At 50.5% G+C, this 27,463-nt stretch overlaps 1 protein-coding gene across 1 annotated transcript; it reads left to right on the top strand.

Moving 5' to 3' along the window:
- Window positions 1–27,435, top strand: smap1 (small ArfGAP 1). Its single transcript, XM_072709562.1, has 11 exons — window positions 1–356; window positions 10,922–11,055; window positions 11,631–11,716; window positions 12,536–12,611; window positions 13,999–14,064; window positions 14,484–14,561; window positions 21,221–21,305; window positions 22,047–22,162; window positions 24,410–24,599; window positions 25,312–25,607; window positions 26,431–27,435. The coding sequence occupies exons 1-11, from the start codon at window positions 239–241 to the stop codon at window positions 26,563–26,565; spliced, it is 1,380 nt and encodes a 459-aa protein (XP_072565663.1). The 5' UTR covers window positions 1–238; the 3' UTR covers window positions 26,566–27,435.
- Window positions 27,436–27,463: the final 28 nt, after the last annotated feature.

The raw sequence follows: 27,463 nt of genomic DNA, 5'->3' as shown, positions 1-27,463 counted from the left end.
ATAGCAAACGAAACCTTAAACCATCCCGGCCACTAGTGGGCGCTGCAGTTCCTGTTCCGGGTGTTTCCGCGCTTTGCCATATTAGAGCAGCTTCTTCTCCTAGCCGCCTCGTAGTACGCCGTGCCGGGGGATGGTACTGTCCCTGATTTAATTTAACGTTACGAAGAAACAAAAAGGAAAGCTGCGTGTGTGAGTTGTGTGGAGGCCGCGTTAACGGCGGGACAGCGCTGCCGGCGACATGACGACGCGTTCGGAGCGGGAGAAGGCTCAGAAACTCAACGAGCAGCACCAGGCCATCCTGTCCAAAATGCTGAGGGAAGAAGACAACAAGTACTGCGCCGACTGCGAGGCCAAAGGTACGGCGGAATGTGCTAATAGGTGCCGGTATTTCTCCGAAAACCGTCGTGCCGCACTTTCTCTAATGTCCCATTCATTAACACGCCGCTGTGCCGGCCAGTTAGCTTGTCGGCTAACTGCTAGCGCCGTCCGTCAGTCGGGGGCGTCCCGTTGCTCGGCGTGTCACCCCCAGACGCGGAAGACTCACGCTAGGCTGGATCATGGACTTTTGCCTACTGCTGTTGTGTCATGACTCAGGGTGTTTTATCCTGTTTCCCAGACCTGTAGCACCGGTGCTGTAACCTCCGCGTCCTCTGTCCCCGTTTCTCCCACGGTCTCCTACTTTTGTACTGGGGCTTTAAGTGACTTAGCGATGTCTCTCTCCAAGAAAGAGAGCGATCGCTCTTGTTTTTCTGCTTTTGAAGAGCAGCACTTGTATTGGTATTAAGTTAGGTTGTAAGGTGATTGTATGTAGTTTTGGGAAATGACGCCCCCCCCCCCTCATTAGATCCTTGCTGATCTCTTTCCCGTGGGAGATTATGGAAAGTTCGTGGGGGCTTTTGTGTTTCTTCAACTGAGATATGAAACCCGTTTTTGCTTGTTCAGGGTCATGTCTCTCCTAGTTGATATTATATCAAATATTAGTTGATATTGCTTATCCTGGGGCGTCGCCTGGCTCCTGCCAGTTCCAGTGAGGAACCAGGTGAGGAGTCTCTCACATCTTTTTACTGAGGAGCCAGACGGCGGTGGACCTCCTGAATAATTTACTCTTGGTGTGTCGTTTCTTGGCTATACAGAAAACAGTGTGGTGCCTTCTCTGTTGATTCAGTCTGAAAAGGTCAAGTCACTTAAGGTGACATTACTGATTCTTGTAGACTCTCTATGCGTGTGACGACCATGCACCTTTATGACATTTGCGTTAGATAATAGGCCCCCTGGACACTTATCTTAGACATTAGTTTCATGCACGCGCATATCTCCCCCCCAGTATGTTTGACAGTTTGGGAGTTTGGACACCTGGGAAACAATGGGACATTATTAGCCAGTGGATGCAGACGTAATGGCAGGAGAACTTTTCCATACGCTGGTATATGATATTGTGTACTGAACTCTTCTTGCTTGTAAGACCGTAAATAGTTTATGAGACCTAGTTCACTGGACACCCCGTCTCTGCTTGCTTGAGTGGAGTCAGGACATTGCAAGGGTGACGCCCATTACCGTCCTCTGAATCTACCCCATTTTCTGCCCCCTCTGTGGCCTGAGTTTGGGGTGCTTCCCTTTGGCCTCTTTGGGTAAAAGTGCAGGCCCTTGATTGCTTCGCCATTAATTAAGTGCGTATGCCATGCTGCTCAGGAAATAATGCATCACATAGAATATGAGTAAACTATGCTTTTGTTATGAGTTACTTCCTAAGTTATCTTTAAGTTGTTTATATGTCTACGATAGGAAGATGCAGTTCAAATACTGGCTGATTAACAGTGTCTTAGAATTACTAGAGGCTTTACAGCAGAATGTAATTATGCTGTCTTGCCTAGAGCACAGTGTGACGCATTGGTATGTTGGGTGAGTTCTTTCACAACATTACTCCATTCAATATACACGCAATGAGGCATTGTTTGTATAAGGCTGCAGGTGCTGTATTTTTGTCTGTGTGTGTTATCTGTGTATTTTTTTTTAATAGTCCTTTAAAGTCATTGTACGCCTCAGATGAATGTGTATTTGTTCCCAGCATAGTGCCATGGGGAACACCTACCTAAGAATCTAGCAGTGAGCTGTGCGAGATGTGGCTTTTAACCGGGCTGAGGGTTGGACTCTCCAGCAGAGCACAGAAATTATTCTTCCTCCTCTGTTTTCTTGTTGCAGGGCCCATTTGGGCCTGTTTGGCTCCCATAGGGCTGGCTGTTGTGACGGGAGGCTTGACTAGACTCGTACGACTTTCAGAGGGAGTTCCTCAGCATTTCCAAGATTAGCACTAAAATGTTGGTACTGTAGTGTCTGTGTGTGAGCACACGTCTTTGTAATTATTACATTGTGGGCACTAGATTTGCCCACAATATGATAAAACCCTGTTACTTTTTTACCTTGTGGGGACCATTTTTTCAGTCCACACAAGGATAACCTCAATTCTATAAAATATCTCTGAATGCAATCAAAAAACTAAAAATAGCACTTGTATTTTGTTGGGTTACTTATGGTTAAGTGAAGGGCTGGGTAGGGGTTAAGGTCCTCATTGTTGCAATGAGGGTTTTGTCCATAGAAATGAATGGCGTGTCCCCTTAAAGCATACATGGAACGTGCTCCTGAGCGTGTATATGTGCTTGCGTCTGCATGTTTGCACATGCACTGCTTCTGTAGCTTTAGGAATGCTAGAGCGACCGGTTCTGCCGCATTCATCCGTGTTTCTCACTTCCTGTTAACTCAGACCTCAGGGTTTGTGTTCCCTTTTGTGTCATCGTCCTTGTGTGACGTGTGACGAGGGAAAGGCAGACACTCCTGAAGTTTTATAATAATCCGCTTACGTGTGTCTGTGGCGTAGCCATGTCTTACAGCCACGTCAAACGTTAACACTTTCCTCACAATTTTTGACTTCACACAATGACACACTGGATGTGTGTCCTGTTAACGAAATATTTAATAGTATAATTTAAGGATTCCAGTTAGTGTACACATACATGCACACAAAGTGTGTATGTCTGTGTGCATGTATAATATATACATTTTGAGTATTTGCGGATACTGAAACCAGTTTGATATTTTTCCCCTTTATCAACTACCAAGCATATTTGCATTAATACATTTCAGTTAACATGACATCAGTTAACATCTGTGTTTAGTGTTGTAACGACTTTGAATAGGAAAATATAATGGTCATGTTGCTCAAACAAAAGTCTTGTCACTACAGTACAAGAAGTAATGCACGGCCAGTAAACACAATTCTCCAGTTCAAAATATACAACAGAGCACAGATAAAACCTGTAAGTAGTAATTAACCAAACTTTAGAAGGGATACAAGTCTGAACATATAGTTTGTATAAATGTTACTGTGTTCAGACGTAAGAATAATATGCACTAGTGTAAAGTACTGTAACCCCTTCACTGGGGTTAGGGGTGACAAGTCCCCACGAATGTGACAATTCATGAATAATGGGTATCCCTAACCTCCACCCAGAACAGTCTGCTAGTCTGAACAATAACGTAAGTCTATTTACCAATTTCCAAAGAAACAATACTATACTGTACACTTTGCATGTCAAGTTACTTTGTCATTTCTGAAGACCTGTCGATCCACTGGGATTTTCCCACACACCCATCTCCAGGGTTCACAGAGAATGAATCAAAAAAGATAACAAACCAACCAGCTAGTGGCGGCTCTCTGGGCAAAAATACCACGGTGATGGCAGAGGTCAGAGAACATGATGCTGCTGATAAAGACAGCAGTAACTCAACCACTTGTTACTACCAGGGTATGTAGAAGAGCATCTCTGAACACACAACATTTCAAACTGTGAAGCGGATAGGTTACTGCAGCACAAGACCACACCGGGTGCCACTCTAATGGTGCGTTCGATTACTTCTCTCCAAGTTGGAACTCGGATGAAAACGTCACGAAACGTCACGAAAAACGTCACATCCCGTCGGAAACACGCCCCTTTTATGACATTGAAGTCGGACAAGATTTTGTCCGAGTTGCCCCTGTGACGTAATTTCAACATGGCGACTTGGTTTGTTTGTAGCTTGTTTACCGTTCGAAAAAAGAATATCGCTATGAATGTACTAAAATATTTTATAAAGCTTTTAATGTGGTTTGACTAGTTCGTGTTTCTTGTTTGTCTCTCGGAAGAATCTCCATTTCTCCATTTGGATAACTCCAAATCTGCTAAAATATAAAGCAACAACACACAGCAACGTGTTCATGGAGGCCATGTTTGTTCCGAGATGTGGGTAGCTCGAACGGGAGATTGTCGGACGTGATGTCACTCAATTCGGAATTTCCGAGTTCCGAGAGAAAAACGAACACACCATAAGAAGAGGAAGCAGGCTGCCGTGGGCACGGCTCACCAAAATTAAACAATGGTAATTGAAAAAATGTTACATGGTCAGATGAGTCCTGATTTCTGCTGCTGCAGTCAGATGGTGGGGTCGGAATTTGCTGTAAACATGAAAACATGGATCCATCCTGCTTTGTATCAGCAAGCGACTGGTGGTGTAATAGTTTTGAGGATATTTTCTTGGCAAACCTTGGGCCCCTGAGTACCAATTCAGCATCGTTTAAATGCCATAGAGTATTGTTGCTGACCATGTCTGTCCCTTTATGACCACAGTGTACCCAGCTTCTAATGGCCACTTCCAGCAGGAAAACACGCCATGTCTCAAAGCTCATATCATCTGACTGGTTTCTTGAACATGACAATGAGTTCACTGCACTCAAATTCATAGTCACCCGATCTCAATCCAGTTGAGCACATATGGAATGTGCTTAAATGGGAGATTTGCATCATGAAGGTGCAGCTGACAAATCTGCAGCAACTGCTTGATGCTATCATGTCAACATGGAAAAAAGTCTTTCTGGAATGTTTCAAGCACCTTGTCCCAAAGAATTATTTCAGATCTTAAGGCAGGGTATACCTAATAAAATAGTGTGTGTATGTACAGCACTCACAGAAAGTCTTGGAGGGTTAATGGAATTTTGTAAAAATACTGCAAATTTATTGGATTCATAAAGTCTATTGACAAGCAGTGTTTAACATATCTAACGCACAGACATTTTCTTTTAATTAAATATCATAGTTTTGGTTACTGACTTCTTCAGTTCTGTTCTTTCAATTTTGCTGTTAATTGCCATTGTAGACACTGGCTCCCAAAGGGATACTGAACAAATGTTTAGAGTTTTATGTTATTGCAAAAGTGTTCCTACTTAAAAAGCACCTAATAAATCTCTGACATGTCTTGGAACATGCTTTTCGAGCTATAATTTGGGTTTCAGTTTAGTCGACCCTTCTGTATCATGACTTTCCCCATCATGGTTTTGATATATTGTGGGTTGGCACGAGAAATTAAATGGGAAGTTTTTGAGAGTTTTGTGAAAGTCGCCCTGGAGACAAGAGAGCCAGCAGATGACTCACAAAATGTTTAGCAACTCAAGAATGCATCAAACTGTGTTTGTGTAGGACCAAGGGGAATAACGCGATCGCAAGGGCCTTTACCCCTAACCTTACTAGTTTCTAATGTAATTTTTTGTAAACAAATGAATATTTTTGCTCTAAAACCAATACATCTAGCAATATTACCAGCGTTGGGGTCATTCTGGAATGCATTCATCAATTTCAATCCAAATCAGGAAATGGAACTGGAGTAGGGATTGGAAAACAAACTGTGGGGAACAGAAATGGAATTGAATTTGAATTTCATGATTTGGATTGGAGCTGATGAACACATTCAGGAATCACCCCATCCTGATATATACCTAGTTAAGCATGTGCTCAAGACTTTCACACAGCAAACAAGGCCGTATCTTGCATGTCTGACATGATGTTTGATGTTGGATCTTGCTGCCATTTTGTACTGAGTAGCTTGATTTATGTGAAATGTGGGGGTGGGGTGGCCAGCTGACTAATTACACATTACACTAAATTTATACCTTAAACTTAGTGGCTAGTTCGGGTTGAGTTGGATTGACACCCCATCCTGAGCCCTCAGCCTCCAAGATGGACCCCTACAACCCTGCATAGAACATGGCTGGATGGATAGTTCTGGTTTAAAGTGAGTTCCCTAGTAACCTTTCTAAAGACTGCTCCACGCTTCAGAGGAAGCTGCTGTTTCTACATCGGCCAGCAGATGGAGCCAGAGCTGTTCTTGTCAGAGTGAGTCTTAAAGAAATGGGTCAAATATTAATTTGTATTTTAATGAGGATGAATTGTTTGTATCCAGACTAGTTGTTGATGGGTACATTCATTGTTAACACAACTGGCAGTTTACAAGGTATGGTGTTGCTTTGTTTTGGTTTTCCTTAGACCAGAAGCGTGCATTTTGTGGGCAACTCCTGTAAGACAGCTGTGAGACAGGCTGATGTGCTAGTACATGTTGCCTGATTATGACACGATTCGGCTGACGATGAACACCCCATGTCCAGTGTGCAGCTGCCGTATGGAATGCAAAAACCAGCAAGCCACATCCGGGAATGGCTCTCACTGCACTGCATCCTGTTTGCCACTTGTGGCAGCAGAGAGCTTAATTCATATTTTGTATTCTCTGACTGTTGAAAAGTTTCACAGCAGACCGTTTACCAGAGTAGGCAAGTAGTATGACACAGCCCATAACAAGAGACGACTTTGTACACTTTAAACCAGGACTTTTCCGCTTGGGATCTGCAGAGGCATTTGGTGTATTTGTGGAATGCCAGATTATCAGAATCAGTTTTACTGGCCAAGTAAGGTGACACTTGCAAGGAATTTGACTTGACGTTTCACTGCAATATGAACAAGACACTAAACATTAAAGTAAGCCACTGTGTTGCTGCTTCCTTGGCCAGGTCTCCCTTGAAAAAGAGATCTGTGATCTCAATGGGACAAACCTGGTTAAATAAAGGTTAAATAAATAAATAAAAAATTAGGCATAAAAGAAAATACAGCTATAGGGTAATAAAAACGCTACTGCAATACTGAAAATAGTAAATATATGTGTTCTAGATCAGCAATTTTCAACCCATAGGTCACAACCCAAATTCTGAAAGGGTCACGAGGCAGAGTTGCAAATTTAAGCATTTTAAAACCAGTAAGTTCCCATGCCGATCCACGATCAGATTTCCCAGCCCCGATCCTAGAATTAGCCTAAATAAATGGGTCTGCAAATGCTTGGCGCACAACTAGTGGACACTCGTCCAATCCAAGAAGCCAAACCACAGATGCTTAATTTAAAATGAACTGGCACATCCAATCAGGTTTCTGCGACAGGCATCGATTGGTGTAAATTGCAGAGTGCACCACGTGCCTGATCATAGCGTTAATTTAGACCTATACTTGATATAGGGTCGCAATTGAGCTGGCATGGTAACAATTTGGCCGCTGTGCAAAAAGGTTGAGAACCTCTGCTCTTTATATATACACAAACTTGTGACCAATGTGAGACAGTGCATTTAATAATGAGATCACGAGGCACAACGATCAGCATGTAAGAAACGTTGTAATCTGGTATGACATACTAAGCTATTCGATTTATATAACATTCAGGTCCTTCCCACATGTGGTTGGCTGTTCTGAGCTCTTGTCTGTTTTCCCTGGTTCAAAAAAGGATGAAAATCCCTGCTGTAAAGTAACATGCACCCTTTGGTGTGGGTGAGAGGCAGTGATTTCTATGCAGTGCTGAGTCCATGCCCCTAGATGTAGGATGTCTTTCTATGGACCGTTGCTTTATCCCTGTGTTTCTCAATCCAGTCCTTGGGGATCCACAGCCAGTCCACATTTTTGCTCCCTCCCAGCTGCAGGCAAGGGACCTCTGTTTTATCCTTGCCTTTAGTCATTTAGCGGCTGTGATCTGCAGTTTTAAGATGCTTCCTAGGGGGAAATTTTGTTTGCATAACGGAATATAAAGTTCAAAGGTACAAATGCAGCTCGAGACAAAGAACTGTTGTAGCAGGCAGCACTCAAGGCAGCGCCGGAAGTAGAATTTGACAGAAATAATTACTGTGAAGTGCATGCGAATGTATGACGGTGGTTAAAGCTATAGACCCTGAGAGGAGCAGAGCTAGCATCAGAGCCTTTCAAAGTGTCTGTGGGACAGAGTGTGATAAAGTGTTTTGGTATTCTTTTTCCCCCTTCCAAATACTTGAGTATTGAATGTGACCCAGCCCCTTCTGCTGGCCGTTTACAGTACTGCAACAGACTTTGGTCTGTGTGTGTCTGTGTCTGTGTGTGTGTGTGTGTGTGTGTGTGTGTGAGAGAGAGCACGCGCGCTTTAGTTTCCTAAATGCAGCATCTTTTTTTAATAAGCTGTTGTCTCTTGTTTTTATGCTACAGCCACACTTTAGGCTTAGTACCCTTACTGTCATGCAGGGTCCTCTTTTTGACACCAGGGGGCGCTTTCGGATTGTGGCACTCTCCTGCCCTCTCAGGCCATTTCCCTCGATTCCCACTTTGATAGACACAGCAGGGTTTGTTCTCCCCGCGTGATCAAGCATGCAGGGCAGAGGGGCTGCAAAGAGGGACAAGGAGGTAAGGCAGCGGGAGGGGGCATGCTGCAGCGGAACTGCATCACTGCGGCACGTCGGATCCGCGCGAGCAGCGAATTAGCCACATTAACGCAGACCTCCAGCCCAGGGGGCTCAGGAGAGGATGGCCCTCCTGTGTACTGGTGTGTGACGGCCACTGAGTGTCGCTGGCTTGGAGGGGAGGTGAAGACTACCCCCCCCCCCCCCACACACACACTCTCACACTCAGCTGATCCACCAAACAGGAGGGGGCTGAGCCCAGAGAGGGACTGGGATGCTCGTGCAGCACATTTTGTTCTGCTATTTTTTTAGCTGTTGATGAGCAGCAAATGGTGACTGTTTGCAGCCACTCCTCCCAGATGCTTTTCTGGGGCTCACGACAGTCGCAGTCCAGCATCTACTTTTGCATGGGTATGGGGGGGTCTCCTACTCATAGCTGCATCCCCCTCCCCCTCGGCATGGACATACAGGCATGCGGGTTTGATTCGTAAGGACTTTTCCGTTGGCTCTCTTTAGGCAGTAATTAATCACCCTCTTAAACCCAAACCAGCAAGGCTTGAAAAAAGAAATGAAAACTGCTAAAAAAACATTTTATGTTGTGTTATATTTTTAATTTAATTTTTAAAAGAAGATTGTTATCCCCTGTGCCCACAAATGTATGCATGGAGACACCGGTGCTGCAGTGTGTGTGTCTGTGTGTGTGTGTGTGTGTGTCTTGTGTGTGTGTCTAGCTCTCCTCTCCTGCCAGCTTGGTTCTGATCGAACCATCTTGCATGGGTTTTTTTTTAATCCCTCATCATTTTTCTACCCTCTCTGTCTATTAATACGGCACTCAATGTTCATAATTACGCCTGGTGTAATCAGATTTCGTCTGCATTATTAAAAGGCGTGTTCTCTGTGTGGCCAGAACCCTTATATATGAGGTGTGTGGGGGTTACCGGTGGGCGGAGGCGGGGTCCGGCAGAGAGGTGGCGGACCTGCTGACCTCCTCCTTCCCTGTTTGCCTGGAGTTCTGCTCTGTGACCGGGTCCGGGTGCGTACTGGAGCACACGGTACCTGGGTCTAGATGAAGGGCCTCTTGGTCAGTCTCTCAAAGTGCTTTTTGAAGTTTCAGTCCAGAGTCCTGAATTGTTATGGTCCCAAACACTTCAATGCAGGTTCCTCTGTTCCCACGTCGGGGAAAGGCAGCGCCGCTGTGGGGGACTAAGGCTCGGTCCGGCCCCGCCTGCACGTGTGCCCGGGCTGAATGGTGGCTGGTAGAATGGGCCCCTTGTTGGCCCTGACAAATGCCCCCTTGTTGTGTCACGGTGACACTGACAGAGGGGTACAGGCGAGCTTTCAGGAGCTTGGACCCAGAGAGTGACTCTGCGTGTGTGTGTGTGTGTGTGTGTGTGTGTGTGGCCGGCCTGGCCTGTCCCTTAGCTGTGGTATAACTTGGCTGTCAGTCACACAAACACACACACACACACACACACTCCATGTTCTTCAGTGGGTGGCCTCTGCAAAGCACTCACTGCCTCTCATGGTGTAATCGCTTCTCTTGGGATAGGGGTGCCTGCGTCTCCCTGGCCGAGCGTCACTGTGTTCCCCATCGCCGGAAGGAACCAGCTTGCAGGGTTTATCCACTACCAAGGATATTGAATTTTTCATATTATTATGCTGTATTTTTGTTCTTAATGCTCTGTGTTGAACTGTGCGGAACAGAGTGATAACATCTCAGTTAATCAGCTACTTAGCGTTAGCCGCAGAGGGGAGGGGCGGGGAGGGTGGCGATTCATTACGCTAATCTGCTAACAGCCTGCTGAGGTGTAGTGATGGGGGGGCGCACCCCCCCCAGCTCAATCTCCTGCACCCCCCGGCTCAGTCTCCTGCACTGTCCGATAGCTGGCTCTTGACAGATGCCCCCCCCCCTCCCCCTTTTCAAAATTTAATCTGTCCCAAAATGGCTGACAGCTCCAGACGGAGGAGTAGGCGGCCCAGTGCCCGGAGAAATCCATTTCCCGGCAGCAGGGGTGATTTATGAGCCGCCAGTCAGCGCGGCCCAGCCTGTCAGGCTCTCCTGTGCCGCCGGGCAGAGCCGGGCCGTGGAGCCACGCGGCCATCTTGACGTCGCTGAAGTCGGTAGCGTTTTTTTCCCTGTGCTTGAAAGGTGGCCCAGTCTCGGGTGAGTGGGATTAATGTCGGTGCCCCTGACAGGCGGCAGTTCCAGACGAGGATCTCGGAGGAGGGATGTGCAGGCCCATGTGTTTTGGGCCTGACAGTGACGTTTAGATATGGGTGTAGTTATTACTGGATCGCCGTGATCACAACCTGATGGTTAAGCGGGCGTGGGAATGGAGGTAAGCTGCGATGTGACGTGACTCCATCTCGTCCTCCGCACAGGGCCCCGGTGGGCGTCATGGAACCTGGGCGTGTTCATCTGCATCCGCTGTGCTGGAATCCACCGGAACCTGGGTGTCCACATATCCCGAGTCAAGTCTGTCAACCTGGACCAGTGGACGCCAGAGCAGATCCAGGTACCAAGGGCCCGCCCACACTGCTTAAATCACTTATTCTGCAAACTTGCTGTAAAATGGAACTGACATTATATGACTGTTTTAAGGGGGAACTTCATCTTTAGAATCTGATGCTAACTTCTGGCCGTGTTCTTTCTTAAAAGCAGTCGCTTGGTGGATCAGTTCATTTTCACAAGGCTCTCTGTGGAGGTTTGCATGCTCTTCCCATTATTCCAGTGGTTTCCTCTGTGTGTGTCCCCAGCACTCTACAGCATGCTAATCCAGACTCTCCTCTGTGCATCCTGGGACAGATGCCAGAGTCACTGTGTATAGTTGCATTTTGCATTTACATTTTTTTTTTTATTTATCAAACGGTCTTATCCAAAAAAGGCAGAGTCAGGCCGTCCCTGGAGGGATTTGGGTTGGGGGGGGGGGGGTGGTGGCGTGGGGGGCGTTAAGTGCCTTGCTCAAAGGTCCGAGAGTGAAATCACTCTGCTGAGCCTGGGATTTGAACACGCGACCTTCCGATCGTAGGTACGGCATCCTAACCCCTCAAATGTTTGATGTCCTTCTGCTGGTTTCTTGTCCCCTTGCAGAGCATACAGGACATGGGTAACACCAAGGCCCGGCTGCTGTATGAGGGCCACCGCCCAGAGAACTTCAGACGCCCCCAGACCGACCAGTATCCTTGCTTTGTCCGTTCCCTCATGTGCCGTGAAAGTGCCCCCCCCCCCCAGCCCCTCGCCTTTGTCACACTGCGGAGCCTCGCGGCGGCTGAGTGATTCCATATTCTCCCCTCCGCCGCCTCCGCCGGCCATAATTGAATTCCTTCCACGCGGCCGGCGCCTTATCTGTAGCGATGTGCTCCAGGCGCTCGCATGCAAATGGGCCGTTTGTGGGGCTTGGCGCTCCGCAATATTCCTTAAGCATCAAAATATATTGATCTTGACGGGCTAGGCTGGGTGTCCTCGTCCCCTGGTGGAGGTTTTATTTTGCCAGTGTTGCCCCCCTCCCCCTTGCCCCCCCCTCACTGCACCTCCTAGTCCTGGAGGTGCAAAAATGCTGAATTCAAGTAGGACCAGTGGACCTGATAGAGGGTGTCTGTGCCTTTATATGTGTGTGTTTGTGTACACGCCAAACACCCCCCCCCCCCATCCCAGTCCCTCGGAGAGCTTTCTGCTCCTGCAGCCAGAGGGCTGTGCTCTTGCTCCCCTTTGGCCAGCAACTCTGGGCTCAGAAGCTCCCAGTCTCATTGCCCCCCTCCCACCCCCCTGAGATGATGCATATTTCATCACTTAACATTGTGCTGTAATCAAAGTTTCATGAAGGTGCCGATCCTTTAAGGTGTGTGGGGGGGGGAGCGATTCCCTATTCACAGACCCCAGAAAGCCGCAGCCTGCTTACCTGCGATCCCAGGCTCTGGGTTCGAAAGCGTCGTCTCTGGACCGTTGTAATGTAGATAAACAGCTTCATGACGCCATCACCTTAACCCCAAGCACAGAGCCGTCGAGTTCTTCATCAGGGACAAGTACGAGAGGAAGAAATACTATGACAAAAATGCCCTTAATTCCAGCACGGTGAGTGTCCACTAGGGGGAGCGTGTCTGTGTCGGACGGGGCCCCAGTAACCCGCCTGAATGGTGGTTCTGTCCTGTTTGGGGTGGGGGTGCGGTTTCAGCTTTTGGAACAACAGCCCACAGTGTGAATCTGCCTGGGCAGTGGGCTGCGTATGCAGTGCCGTCGGCGGGCTCCGTGGGAACGTGTCTCCCTGAGCATGTGACCTCCATCACATGACCTCTGACCTCAGCGCTGTCCTAGCTGTGGTATTGCTGCCTTGTCAGGTGACCTTCCCCGTCCTCTGGCTCTGATTCTGTACCTCTGCCCCGGAGCAGGGGGACGTCACGGCTGCCTGGGCTGGGGGGGGGGGGGGGGGGGTGTGTCAGGTAAGCATTTCATTCTAAATCAGTAGGAAAGAGATTTTAAAAACACATTGTTCAGACTTTCCCAAAATGCACTACTGCTTCATACACACAACCCCCCCCCCCATCCTCATTCCTGGATTAGGTAATCAAGGGCTTTATAATTAGCAAAGTTACTGACAAGTAAAATTAGGCGTGTAGGTGGTGGAACAGAACAAGTAATGTTTTTTGTAAAAAATGTCTTTTTAAGAACTCTGTGCTGTTATCACATCACGCGGCTGCATGAACGCCTGCGCACTGAGCGTGCTCAGACTGCGCTACACGCTACTGGGGGAAGAACGCCACTCCTGCTGAGGCCTGCGGATGGCGCCCCACCCCCCCGCCTGCATATCCCTGTAAATGGGGCACTGTTTGACAGGCAGATTTGCCCCCTCCCTCTTCTGGGATGTTCCTTGTTTGTTTACGTTGCTCCCAGAATGACGCAAGGCCTCGTTTCAGGAGGAATGGTTTCCCCCGACGGCCCGGAGTCACAAAGACATCAAAAAGTAGCCAATCCCCGCTGGGGGGTGGGGGGGGGCACTTTCGGTCCTCTCCCTATATCTTTAAAAAAGAACAAAGCCGATCTCAGCAGCTCGGTTAAGCCCTTCCCTCAGAGGGCAAGCGTTCAAGTGCCGCATTCCCACGGCGGAACGTGCCGGAATGGAGCCGCCCGTCCGCCTTGCCTGCGCGTCTCCTGATCCCCACGTTTCTTTATTCTTGCTCGGTTTCGATGGCTGACGGATAAATCCATTGTTCCCATGCTATTTTTTTTTGTTTTTTTTTTGTTTTTATAAATCAGTAGCAGTACTGCATTTCTCACGTCATGTGATCAGCTCGGGCCAGTCAATGGAGGTTTGCCCCAGCCCCTCACCCCCCACTTCCGTGTCAGCATCCCCCCCCCCCACACACACACACACCAGAGGCTCCTTAATTTTATGAAACAGTTGATGCTTTTATTAATCCATATTTTGTTTTGTGCCGCCCCTCCCCCCCCCACACCCATGTAGAAATCCTCGGATGTACGACCCACCTCGTCCCCCTCCTCACAAGCAGCAGACAAGAGCAAGCTGGAGGTACCGTGCGTGTGCGTGTGCGTGTGCATGTGTGCGTGTGCTACAGCAGGTACATGTATGCATTCTCAGCACCTAGTGGAGCCCTCTACACTCACCCGTCTCCACCATAGTGCCCCCCTGCTGGAGCGTTTGGCTCCCTTGCCCCCTCCCCATCGAGCTGTGAACCACGCAATTCCCACTGGCAATTTTCACCCCTATTTTCACCCCCTGGAATCCGTCCTCGGTGTGCTGTGGTCTTCCCCCTCTCCCACGTGTCACGGAGGTGTCGCACCTAATCCGACGCCGCGCTGACGTTGGCGAGGGGCAGGGGGAGCCGAACATGTCGACTGAGAGCCCTGCCCGTGTCGTGGTGCCCCTGTCCCCAGCTCTAAAAGCCAGATGGAGCTTTGGTCATCCTCTCACCTCTCCTCCCCCTGCAGAGGGAGCATGCGAGGAAGAAGGAGGAGAAGCGGCCGAGGGATGCGGATAAAGGCAGCAAATCTGTGTCCTTGGAGAAGGTAGGACTGGCTTGGGAAATGGGCCATGTTTGTGGGCGGGGCTTCGCAGAGGAAGTGATGTCACCCAGCCCGCCACTCTCTGCTACTTCCCGGTGCTCACCAGTGATGCTCTGCGTAATGACACAACCCCCCCCTAAAAGAGACCTCCTGCGTGTCCCACTGCGAGGCACGGATGAGCCATGGCTTCCTGCATGGCAGGCTTTTTTTAGTCCCTTGGACCTGATCGGCGCGGCAAGTGCTTCCTGTGCACACGGTGGGGGGGTGAGGGGAGCAAGTGGGCCACTGCGGTGCTGGTGTAATGACACCCGGCGTGTGATGCTCAGGAAGTCATGCAGAATGGTGGTGTAGTGACACATGGTGTGTGTGTGTGAGTGTGTGAGAGCGTGACGTTTGCACCCCTTTGGTTTCACGGCCCGTGACACACCTCACCCACAAAAGCCCCTAATGGCTGCAGTCCCCTCTCTGATTAGAGACGACCTTTTCCTGCGTCCTGCCCATCCATGCCTACGGGGGTTGGGGGTGTGGGGGGGGTTACAGTGTTTGAAAAGGTTACCCAATAATCTCCCTCTTCCTTGCACCTGGTTTCTCTTAGTAAGTCATTAATCAGTAGCATCTGTGCAGTGTGTGTGTGTGTGTGTGTGTGTGTGTGTGTGTAATAAATGTACAGTAATGGAGTGCGTCTTGGTACTTAGGGTTCCTGTATTAATGTAGGATGAATCTGTACCCTGCAAGCCTGCAGTGATTAAGACAGAGGAAGCCAGTGTCCTCAGTGCCCCAGCCTGATTGAGTCCTGACTAAAATCCTTTCACAATCCAGCTTAAAAAACTGAGAGCTGGTGCCCAAATAAGGCTTCTGACCAGCAGCCGTCGAGCGTAGAATAGGGAGCTGAAATCGCACGGAGAGGGAGATGCGGAGTTTGCGAGCGTGTTGTGCCTGGGGAGGGGGGTGGTATTGCGATAGGAGCTGAAATTTCAGCAGCAATCTGTTTGATGTCTGGCAGAACGTCGGCTCGTAGAGATCTCATCCAAGCCTCGTCTGGGGTCTTTTCCAGCATGGAGGTCTTGATTCAAGTAAAATTTAATTGCTTTGTGATATTTCCAAGTGTCCATGTGGGGTTATAGCCAGTGCTGCAGTTTTCAGTCTAGGCACACTGCCCCCTGCAGGCAGGCCAGCGCAAACCGACGTAAACCTCAGCTGACTGCGACGAACTGCAAAGCAGCCGCAGACGCCGCTTTCTTAAACCATGGCCAAGGCCGCTGTCAGAGGAAATTTTGGTTGGGGGCGGGGGGGGGGGGGCGACAACACATTTCCCCCTAAGCTATCTACCACGCTGTTGTTGGCTACGGTTGCGGTTCGTGGGGGCGGGGGGGCTCCTTACCTCGTCGGGGATGCCGGTCCTCTGCGGACGGACATTTCCAGCACTGAGTGGAAAGTCTGCAGTGGGACAGGAGGCCGACTTTAAAGTGACGTTACGATCCTTGGCGGAGGGAGCACTCCACCGGCATGCCAGCAGAGACACGCCGCGATTGGCCACCGGGCTGGGCGACACTCGCGCGATTGGCGGCCCTGGAACGCGGAGTCAAAACGATTGGCCTCTTCTCTGGGGAGCTTTGGCTGGGTGCTGGGATGCAGAGAAACCATGTGAAGTCTGGAGATTAGCGTGGAATCGGGAGCCTGGCTGTTGGATAAGCGTGTACCCGGACTTCCGATCCAAATGCATCCTGAGTAATGGTTTACAGGCTTCAACAGTGCCTGATGTCATCTTTCTACGTGAAAAAAGAAGTCAGATTTTGAGGGAGGTCTTCCTTCTTCTCTTGGTAGGGTGGGATGGGTGCAGTATTCACCACACGCTTCTCCACCACACGTCGATGCTATTTAGCGTGATCCAAATGTGTGTCTGAGACCATTTTAAGGAGATGGATGTGGACATTTTGAGATTCAGGGTCTGACTGTGCTGCAGAAAGACTGACAGGAAAATACCTTGCAGTCTTCCAGCACCATCTGAGCGGATTTCCAAAAAAGGAGGGGTGGTGGGGGGGGGGGAACTTGCTTTTCTCACTGAGCTGCGTCTGGCCCCCTGAGGAGTCGCACCGATCTCCATAATAACGCGACTCTCGGAGCAGACGGCCGACTTTCTGCAGCGCTGTGTGCTCTGTCAGCTGAAGGGCCCACTATTGTGGTGCTCTGTAATTTACCCCCTTCCTTTAAAGTATTCTTTCATTTGTCGTGATAGAGTGTCTAATGGGCAAAATCTTTCCTCTGTCACTCGTGTAATCAGGCAAAGTGGCCCAAACCAGTTGGATCTGGCTGAAACTTGGTGCAACTCCCATGTGTCCTTTGTAATGGACACTTAGCTTGTCCCATTGTCCTGTCCCATTGTCCTGTCCCATTGTCCTGTCCCATTGTCCTGTCCCCTTCACTTGACACCATCATTTCCACTGGCCTTAGCTTTGTGGGTGGGGCTGTTTTAAAAGCTCCTCCCCCATCATCTGAAGCCAGCCTAGGCTTGCCCCCCCCTGGTAATGTCTCTACGTTACTTGACAGCGCTAAGCCCACGCACGCGTCCCGTCTGCAGCCGTGCTCTGTGTACGTGTGAGTGGCGGAGGAGGGGCAGGCATCCACGATGGTCTCCGAGCTCCAAAGGCGGACGATCCCCCCCCCCATAGGAGGAAGCTCGGCTCCCATCTCTTCGGTGGCATGAATAAAATATCAAAAGAAAACGAGCACATCCTGCATGGGGGGGAAGGGGGGGGGGGTTCTCTCAGGATTGAGCCCTGCAGCTCCGGACGTGGAGGGAAGCGAAGTGTCGACGCTTCGGTTTGTTTGGCGAGTCCCGGGTCATTCCTCATGGTAATTGGTGCCAGTTCTGGTTATCTTTCCTGGGGGGGGAGTGACAGCAAGGCTCAGACCATTGTCTGAGTGCAGAAACACAGGGAGGGGCTTAAAGCCTGTCTTCGCTGGGGGCGGTCTGTGTGGGGATTCTGTCTTCAGAGTCATGGGGAAAACTGTCTAACCCCCCCCCCCCCCCCACTAAATAATCCTCTGTGCTCAGGTGCCCCCCCCCACAGAATGATGTGGTGGGTGCGATTCATGGCCGCCCCCCCCCACCTCCCGATACCTGTGTTTCTCCCCTTTATGACCCCCCAAGGGGCACAGTCTACTTAGCTCTGAGAAATTCAAATCTCTTCTGGCCCTGCCTCTTGCTCCAAGCACTGTGGTGAGGTTAGAGTGGGGGGGGGGGGGGGGTGGTATGGCTTTGCGGTACCTTGGAACCCCAAGGGCCTCCTGGGCGACTTGTCACTTTTGAAGCCGTTTATTTTCTATGAGGGTGAAAAGGGGCGGGGGGGGGGGGTTATACCACTACTGCTCAATACCTTTGATGGTGACCTACTACGGCAATCGATGGAGAGCAGAGGATTTGCGAACTGCTTCCCGGTTTATCCCTGGGAGCATCTGGGCCTTCAAACGCTGAGGTCGCCCCGTTTCTTTGCTGCCCCGTGGGGGGAGCCCCATTCCCAGAGGTCACGGTTCGGCATATCCACACTACCCATCATGCACTGCGGCACCGCGACAGGTGGGCATTGGGTTTCCATGGAAGCGCAGCTGTGGGGGGTGGGCTTTTTTCTTTTCAAGTCATGAAATCACTCGATTCTCTGTAAAATGCTTAAGAGGAAAGATAAGGATTTAAAAAGCGTTAATTAAAACTTTAGTGCAGCTGCATAGGGAGCGACGCAGTGAGATGTGGGCCCCTCACTTATAAGCGAATGGATTTTGTGGGTGGTGTGATCTCTAAGCCGGGGGGGGGGGGGCTACCCTTCCTAAATGGCAGGAGCTCACAAGGCAGTCATGAGTACTGGTGGATATTTTTTTTCCCCCCCACATGACCAGACCGTTGATGGGACTGAACGCTGAAATGGAAATCAGCCCAAGACTCGTGGCGCTTTTCCACTGCCACCGAGAACTGAGCCATTCCATGAAACGGTGGTTTCTCATTGTAATTAATGTGTGAGAGCCGTAACCCTGCCGACATGGGCCTGCTTACAAGCAGGGCTGACAGCGTGACCAAAAGCTGGTTGCATCACCATTATCTGATTAGTTGAAATGCATGGAGATGCCTGGAGATACCGGTGATCTCAGTGATCTGCGTTGATTGCATAATTACCTATAGGAAAAATGGGCATGTTCCATATATTATTCATTATTAGTGGTATCGCACATTGCAGCGTATTGATACACTCCCTATAACTCGGAACTTGAAAATTAACAATGACCTATTTGAAAAAACTACTCTAGAACAATTGAATGGAGTGGATTCGTAATGTGGAATGCTAGTTCCGCTAGCATTTGATGCTAACATAAGAGCAATGTTCACAGATGTGCTAGCAGTAAAAGGAAAAAAAAATACACAGAGTAAATCGTGATGTACAGCATGTGATCAGTAAATAAGCGTCTCTCCGGTTTGATGTCATGAGCCGGGTACGGCTGGATTCCTATATGCCAGGGGAAAAGCGCCATAACGCCGCATGAACAGCGCTCTGTGCCAACCAGCCGGCTACGATGTCGTTTATGCCAACAGTGGCAGATCCTTCCGGAAAACAGTAGCTCGGGAAGGCTTCCTCTTTAAATGGGAAGAGACTTCAAAGGACCCTTCCTGCCTGCGGCTGTCACTTTCGACTCCCTCTAAAGATTCGGGACCCTTTCCTGCCGATGGGCGTCGGCGCGGTCTGACTGTCACTGGGATTCCCGTTTGATCCCTCTGCCTTTACCTCTTTAGCCTTCTCCTATTTGTACCAGAAGATGAGCTGTCCTGGATTGGCCTGACCAAACCCTCATCGGTAGGTTATTCCCGCACTGAACCAGCTGGGATCCGTTTGTCTTATGGGCTGACCGGGTTTCGATGACCGTAAAGTTAACCCAGGAAGTTTAGTTACAAGGCAAAGTGCACCCTGGATGGGATGCATAAATGGTACGTGCAGTATAATTTTTTATATATATATATATAATATAGTGCCTTTCACAACACCTGCCCCATGGCACTTGACAAGTGTGTGTGGCAGTCCATTACTTCATCATTTATACGAAATGGTGCGTGAAACAGAGAGAAAGGGAGAGAGAGAATGAAAGCTGGATGACAGTGGAGGAGAGGAACCAAAAACTCCTGAGTAGGGAGAAAAAAAGAAACCTCTGGGGGTTCAAGGTTGATTGGCTCCCCCCCCCCCCCCCCCCCCCGGGCATGATAACATTAGAGAAAACAAGCCTGAGGTACAAACTGAACGTTCACATGCACTGTGGCACTATGGGTAATTTAGAGAGGCCAGGGAGCAAACCTGCACAGATATGGGGAGACCGTGTGTGTACGCCATGTAATTCGCACCTCTGACCCTGGAGGTGCACGACTGCTCTATTACCTTCCGATCCCATGATCAGGCTTGGCATAGGATGACGTTCGTCCTCCCCCAAAGAACTCCTTGAGTGCTGATGCTTGCTACTCAGAAACATTTATCCAGGCCCAGCGGACATTGATCGCTTGTGAAGTGCAATTGTTCAGCCCTCTGTCTCTAAAAAAAAAAAAAAAACACCTGCAAAATGGAGAATTTGCTGTTCCCAGCACCGTCTTGCAGGTTTTTCCCGCTCGGAGACATACTTAAGATTTATGTAACGTTTAAATGCCATCATGTCAGGTGTTAGAAATATATTGTTATGGAACTTGTAATAAGAAAGTGAATGCATCATTTCCTGGCTTAGGAAAATAAATTAAAACGGAAAAAGAAAACTGGGCTGGAGGGGGGGGGGGGACCCCATGTTTTTTGTCTACAGCAGCAGAAGTCTGGGCTTCTGTCAGTCGTGTCTGCATCTGGACGGCCAGATGTTGTGCAGAGGTGGATGGGTATCCTCACATATCCATTGAGAGGTTGATTGGGGGCAATTTTGTCGGATATAATCCCAATGGGGTGGGGGGGACGGATCAGTGCCCAGCAGGGTTACCCCTTTCAAACTTGAAATGGTTTGGACCGGGCTGTGCATAGGTGGCTACCAACCTGCCTGTTTTCCAGTCCACCACCCTTCCTGAAGCCTCTCCCAAAGGGGGGGGGGGTCGCTCCTGGAGCCCCAGACCGCCCCCGTTACTTGTCTGGTGTGGCGGGTGCATGGAGCGTAATGCGGCCCAAATCAAATCGGCCTGCCATCACAGGGGGGCGTTCCTGAATTAGGCATAACCTTGATGGAGGGGGGAGGTGCCCCCCCTGCAGGACAGGATTTAGAGCAATTTCACAGCAATTAATGGAGTGCTGGGAGTGAAACCGATATGGGGAGGGGGCACTCGGTGGAGAGCCGGACAGTGCTGAGTGGTCTTTGGGGGGTGGGGGCTGGTAACTGGATAGTGATTGTCGACGTGTTAAGTTGTCAGATGAGGATTTTCTCCTTCACCTAAACGCCTTCAAGAAGCGATTTGGTCTGTGTGTGCCAGGCGGCCATGGCTGACCTTGATCGCTAAAGGAAGTCAGCGTCCATTGACTCTGGGGTGGGGATTGGGTGTGGGTGTGGCCCGATTGTGGGTGTGGCCCGATTGTGGGTGTGGCCCGATTGTGGGTTTGTATGTAGGTGTGTCACATAGCTTCCCATCCCCCTCTAATGTTTCCATCTTCGTTCCCCCCTTTCAGCCCCAGAGGAGGGAAGAGGACCAGCAGGAGTCCCGCCTGAGCCCCATGAAGGGCGGTGAGCCAGTGGTGGACCTGCTGGGCCTGGGTGAGTCCGCGGGGGGCGCCGGCGAGCCTGGGGAGGCTTGTGAGGGCAGCAGTAGCGGGTTGGACGGAGGCAGGTGGGCTGGCGCAGCTCGGGAAGCAGAGCCAACTGTGCGCCAGTCCCCCCAGCCCCCCAGGGCACATGTCAAACAATACATCTCGCTGATGGTTACCCCCCCCCCAACTCCCAGCCAAGCAAGCGCCTCAAGTGGCTGTCCTAATAACGTGGGCTCAGAAAACGCCCCCCAACTCCCCCCCCACCCCAGCACCACCACCGTCTCATTGCCATGGGAACAAGGACAGCTATTCCAGGGGCTGCGTGGAGACAGCGTTAATTTAGCTGCCCCCCCCCCCCCATTTGATTCTTTCTTTCTCTCTCCTCTCAATTCAAGTAGCTTTCTAGCTGCAGCTCTGTTTCAGTCTTTTGGCAGAGCCATGCTGGTAGCCCCATAGGCGTGTGGTGAAGAAGGCGGGGGGGGGGGGGGCATCAGTCCAACATGCCCTGCTGGCCAGCACCGATATTTTAGTCCGCATCTACCGACCCCCCTTCTCAGCTATATAAAGGTCCATCTCCCTGCCCGTCCCGGTTACAGGGGCCTATATAGAGACGCAAAACAAGTGTATAAATAAATTAAATGTATAAAATAGCTGTCAGGCTGGTGGTGTGTTGTGGGCAGTCTCTCTCTCTCTCTCTCTCTCACTCTCTCTCTCACTCTCCCTTCCTTTCTCTCTCTATCTCTCTCAGATGCCCCAGCGGTGAGTTCCAGCAAGGGAGGGGGAGTCTCAGCCAGCGAAGACCTGGACATCTTTGGGCCCATGGTGTCGAACCCGCTGCCTCCTTCCAACACGCAGCACTCTCAGGTGAGTGGGCTGACACCCCCCAGAAAAAGTCTGCCCACTGCCCCCCCCCCCCCCCCTCCAGGGACCGCGGACAGCACAGACAGTTTCTGTGGGACTGAGACAGCGGCCCATTGTCTCCTCTGTGCCCCCCCCCATTTCCCCGGGGCGATGAACACAGCACCCCTGTCCTGGTGCCCCCCCACCTCCCCCAACCCCAAGCCGACAGAGGCGTAACAGCGAAGGTCATGTGCGATTGTTTAATTTCCCGGCCCAACGAAATGGTTATATTTGCCTCTCTGGTTACTGGCTGAAAAAATTGATTTGTAAGGTCTGGTAGATGAAAAGGTGTTCGGCCTCGGGTGCCTTACCATGCGTCACAGACAGGGGGCAGGCTTTCGGGGCCAGGGCCTGTCACAATCAGGGTCGATCCATCATTGCCACCTTCACATGGGGGTGGAGCTGACTGCACCTACAGGGCCCAGTCTCCCCTTCTCTGCCACCCCTTCTGAAGCCCCCCACCCTGATTTTTTGAGGAAAATCAGGCTCAGGAAAGCCATGTCTGGGGAATTTGTGATAAATAATTATAAATAATAGATAATGCTGCTGTGTTAACCCCCCCCCCCCCCCCCCACACTTGGAAAAAAAGCAAGGTCTCATGGGTCCTGGCTGGAGAAAAGCCCCCCACTACAAGCCTGCTTTTCCTAATATTGATTTAAAGTGGGGGGGGGGCCTTCTTCCTGCCCTTCCACCTCCTCCATGAAGGTTGGTTCTGCTGCTTTATACAGCCTCTTTAAGCTTAGCCCCCCCCACCCCCCGCATGAGCAAACCCTGGGTAAGACTTGAGCCGATACCCATCAGTCCATCTGGCCATGTAGCTTGTAGCGGTCAGGATTACTGTGGCACCAATAACAGCCATTAGCACGCTGTGCTGAAATAGCACTCCAACCATATCATCGTTGTAACGTTGAACCGTATAAATCGGTTTTATATTGATGTCTGTTCATGGGGGGGGGGGGCAACATGGATTCCTTATGCACACTGTGATAATCTTACAGTATTTCAAAAAAACCTTTGTCATTTTTTTTTTCATCAGTCCTTCGTAAATTGGGTCCCGGTTTTGAGTCTGCATTTCGTTATCCATCGTTACCTCTCGTTATTTCACCACATTGTTGTTAAGTCCGTTTCCAGCATGATCTCCGCTCTGGAACAGATCGTGCTTTAAATAGACGTGCAAAGGCGCACCATGGCTTGCCGGGTCACTATTTTGACCCCCGTTGTAAACACAGAAGGCTTGCCGTACTTTTTTTTGGTGCGAGTACAGGGTGTTCACAGCTCTGTGCGTCTGAGTGGAAAGGAAAAGGTCATTCGTCGCTCGTTATGGATGCCTCCCTTTGCAGCGGGTCAGTCAGTCAGGCCAGTTTTTAAGTGCTGTTTTCTCGCCAATATATATCAAAATTTAAAAGGAACAGGGCCAGAGGTGGAAGAGACTGAACTCTAAAGTCTTTCTTGTTGGTTATTCGCCCCCCCTCGAGGGTACGCTCTTTAAATAATGCAGTACTCGTGTTCATCTCCCATTCCTCATAGATTATTTATTTTAATTGCTTCGACCTCCCTCTCCCAGTCCCCAAGAGGTTATGGCTTTGGTCGTGTGACTGGTTCTCCGACTTGGTGACCTCAGAGTCGCTGCCTCCATGTTCCTCCTCTGTGAGCTTGGCAGTGTTTTTGTATTTCATCTTCCCTGCTGTGATCTCCGGCCCGCTTGGGCTGTCAGTACTGGGGTGTCTCCACGTTTCTGGGCCGGGGGGGGGGGGGGGGGAGGGGACAGAAGGGACACGGTATCACGTCTTTTGTTGCGTTCCAGGGTAGAAGTGTTGACAGAGACCTGTTGCCGCTACCTCTGATCCTCATCACCCGGGGGGGGGGGGGGGGGCTTCGCTCACTCGTCACCTTTTCTTGATGAAAGCGGGGGCCATATCCTCTCGCCTTTCTTGCAGGCTCGCTGTTAAACGCACTACTGCCGTATTGAGGCTGGTGCCTGTTTACTTTTTCAGGATGTCTTATTAAAACAGTGCCTCCTACTGGTGCTGTACCGCACCTGCACTCATCTCTTTATTTTCATTAATTAAACATCCCGGTCTACCGGAACAGTGACAGGTGACCCTTCTTCCACCCCGATCCTCATCAGCATACCGACGGTCACACTGATTATCTCATTGGGCGAGAGTGTTTCTGACCGTATAAGTGGGTGTTCCTATATACCCACCCCAGGCCAGCTCTAACGCTGCTGCAGCGATGGTTGCCACGGGGACAGGGAGCTCTGGCCCTGCCCAATCAGGTGACCTAGACCTGTTCAGCGAGGCCAGCGGACGGACGGACGACTCAACTAAGAAGCCTCTCTCCAAGGACTCCATTCTGTCCCTGTATGGCAGCAGTGGTATGGCCCAGCAGCCTGCCCCTGGTAAGTCCCTTCTAGCACCGGCTCGGTCCATTCCGTGACCAGTGGGGGTCGCAAAAGTCTGTCTTCAGTCTGCAGTCCTGACCTGATGGTGGGGTATGCGACAAATGTGGGGGAGAGGGCAACTTTGGGCCGTACAGATCCCCGTGTGAAAGAATTCCGATGAAAATTAAAATGTCGGTAGTGGCTGTGGAGGTTTAGAGTGGGAACGGGGGGAGGGGGGGTGTGACGAGGGCTTTCAGACTTAAGAGACCTTTTTATAAACGGGAACATCAATTATTCATGGCCTGTGTGCTGTGTGTCCCTGCACTCTCGCTCTGGCTGAGTGGGATGCAGCTGTCCGTCCTCTTCCCGTACCCCTTCCGACAGCACTCCTCTCTGCCCCCCCCTTGACACCGCCGCAACACCGATGCCCCCGGGATCCAGATCCGCGTGCTCGTTTATTTGGGCCGCAGGGAGGTGACGATCCCTCTCAGGCAATGTGCTCACTCTGTCCCCTTGCCCCTCTCAGCAGTAACCTCTGGAGGAGAGAGCATCCTTTGTCGGATCGGTACTTTTTGATAAGAGCCTGTCGGTTAGCGTCCTTAGCAGGTAGCTCTGGCCAGACAGTTCAGAGTCTGGATGTGTGTTTAGGAGCCTTGAGCCAGCAGACTTATTCAGCCTTTTAGCACATGACTGAGGGTGGCCTCGCATTCTCGTCCTCGTCCTCTTCCAGCGGCCATGTTCGTGGGCCCCACCCAGATGCAGTTTCCCAGCCAGCCTCCCGCCGGCTTCCAGGGCTTCCCAGCGATGGGCGCGATGCCCCCCACCACCATGATGGGCCAGAACGCGGGCATCATGGTCGGCATGACGATGTCCAACGGATTCATGGGCGCTGGGCAGACTGGCGTGATGGGTCTGGCTCCTGGCATGATCGCGCCTCAGGGGGTCCCGGTTCCACCCGGCATGGTGCCCCCCCAGAGCATGTACGCCATGCAGCCTGGCCAGCAGCCTCAGTGGACGATCGGCCAGGTAGGCCCGCCTCCTGACACATTTCCTCATTCTGATTGGTTGACTCTGCTAATTAATGGCTCCGCCCACCAGCTGCAGAACTCTACAGTAGTAATAATTGGTGAGTTTCAAAGCAGCCTGGCCATGTTCCTGGATCCTTTGCACTCCTCCTATACCTCGAAGCTGTTTCTGTCTACCTTCCTCTGGGAGGGGGAATTAGAACACCCCTCCCCCGCCACTCTAAAATCACACATCTCCCATCACCTCTGCCGTCTTAGCTGCAGGCAGAGTGTGCCCCTCCCCCACAGTCTCTAGGAGGTTAATTACACATCGTAAATCGATCGAACGGGTCTCATATCTGCCTTTAATTAAAGGGCCTCGACCTACAGCCCCAAAAGCATGCGAGAGTTAAACACCCCAGGCGTGGCCTTTGTCACTGTCACCAGGCCACCACCACGCCAGCCGTGGATTATCTCTCATAATGCCGCCTGACTGATCTGCATAGCCCCGCCTTCTCCGTCTGCCGCACGGCTGTTGGCTGCCTGGCTGAATGGGGGTGCAGCTTTACTGCAGAGTGTGTGTGTGCCCCTGCCCACATGCCCCTGCCCACATGCCCCTGCCCAGCATGCCCCTGCCCACATGCCTTCCTGCCCCAAATGCATCCTTGTGTATTTTTACCACATTATTTTCTGCTGCAGGCAGAATGAGAGCAAACTAAAATTGATTCTGGTGGTGTATTTTGGGGAAGGGTGTTGGATGATGACCCCATACTTTGTGAAGGCCCGAACAAATTCTCTCTCTCTCTCTCTCTCTCTCTCTCCCTCTCTCTCTCTCTCTCTCTCAGGTAAACCAGCAGATGTCGGGCATGACCCTAAACGGTCCTGGGGGAGCAGTAGCCTTTGGTCAGCCTGGGGCCCCCGTGGGAGGCTGGGTGGGGCCGCCCTCGGGCCAGACTCTGAGTACCCAGCTCTGGAAATGAGCCTGCCCCCCAGCACCCCCCCCCCCCTCTCTCTCTCTCTCTCTCTCAGTACTGACATGTAGTTACTCCATCCTCCACTCATCCACTCAACCCCTCCAGGTAAGGGCACCCCATTGAGGGTCCCGAGCCGGAAAGTTCCATCGACCAGCTGCTTTGTCTTAATTTTCTGCTTTTTTTTTTTTTTTTTTTTTTTTTTTTTTAATTTTACTTTTTTTCTTTTTTGGTTTTAAAGACAAAAAGATGAGAAGCATATCAGCGATTGAAGCTGCTGGACCAATTATACAAGTGTCTAATATATATCATTACCAAATCAATAGTGCATTCTAGTATTTAAATAGCAGAAATATGGCTATCATGATGGTGACACCCCCCCCCCCCCCTCCCACCCCCGTGTGTGTGATTCCAGGCCCGGCAGAGGCGTGGTGTGAGCTGTTACTGTACATGCCCAGTTATGTGCCGCTCGCCGAATCCCACACTGCAGTCACTCCACTCCAAACAGTCGTGCATCTTTTAATCTCAGAGTTTATTGTTCCTGTCACAGGAGAAAGCCCAGCTAGTGAAACGGTCAGCGAGCCGGGGGGGAGGGTGCGTGTGTGTGTGTGTGTGTGGGGGTTGGGTTCTGAAATCTGGTGGAGTGGAGGGGGCAGCGTTATAATTTCGGGAGGGGGAGACTGGGAGAGTAGAGGTTCGACATGCAACAGAGTCTTGGTGTCTGCTGCTCAAATGCTGACCCCCTCCACGCAGCCAGGGGGCCTTGCTGAGCTCACACCTTGTCCTCTTGATTTGTTCCCAACATTGTGTTTACATTCTCTGGTGCCTAGGTCAGATACAATGTTATTTCCGTGCATTAAACAGTGAATAGCCATGAAATGCAGTGTGTTCATTGTGTCTAAAGACT

The sequence above is a fragment of the Paramormyrops kingsleyae genome, chromosome 3 (assembly GCF_048594095.1).
Source record: "Paramormyrops kingsleyae isolate MSU_618 chromosome 3, PKINGS_0.4, whole genome shotgun sequence".
In the NCBI taxonomy this organism is placed as follows: Eukaryota; Metazoa; Chordata; class Actinopteri; order Osteoglossiformes; family Mormyridae; genus Paramormyrops; species Paramormyrops kingsleyae.
Note: the sequence above shows the minus strand (reverse complement) of the source record. Positions and strands in the feature narration are given on the sequence as shown.

Excerpts from the sequence above, each read along its gene's own strand:
- smap1 (XM_072709562.1), top strand. The coding sequence starts at position 239 with ATGACGACGCGTTCGGAGCGGGAGAAGGCTCAGAAACTCAACGAGCAG. Across the intron at positions 12,612-13,998 it reads ATGCCCTTAATTCCAGCACG|AAATCCTCGGATGTACGACC; the intron begins GTGAGTGTCCAC and ends ACACCCATGTAG. Across the intron at positions 14,562-21,220 it reads AATCTGTGTCCTTGGAGAAG|CCCCAGAGGAGGGAAGAGGA; the intron begins GTAGGACTGGCT and ends CCCCCCTTTCAG.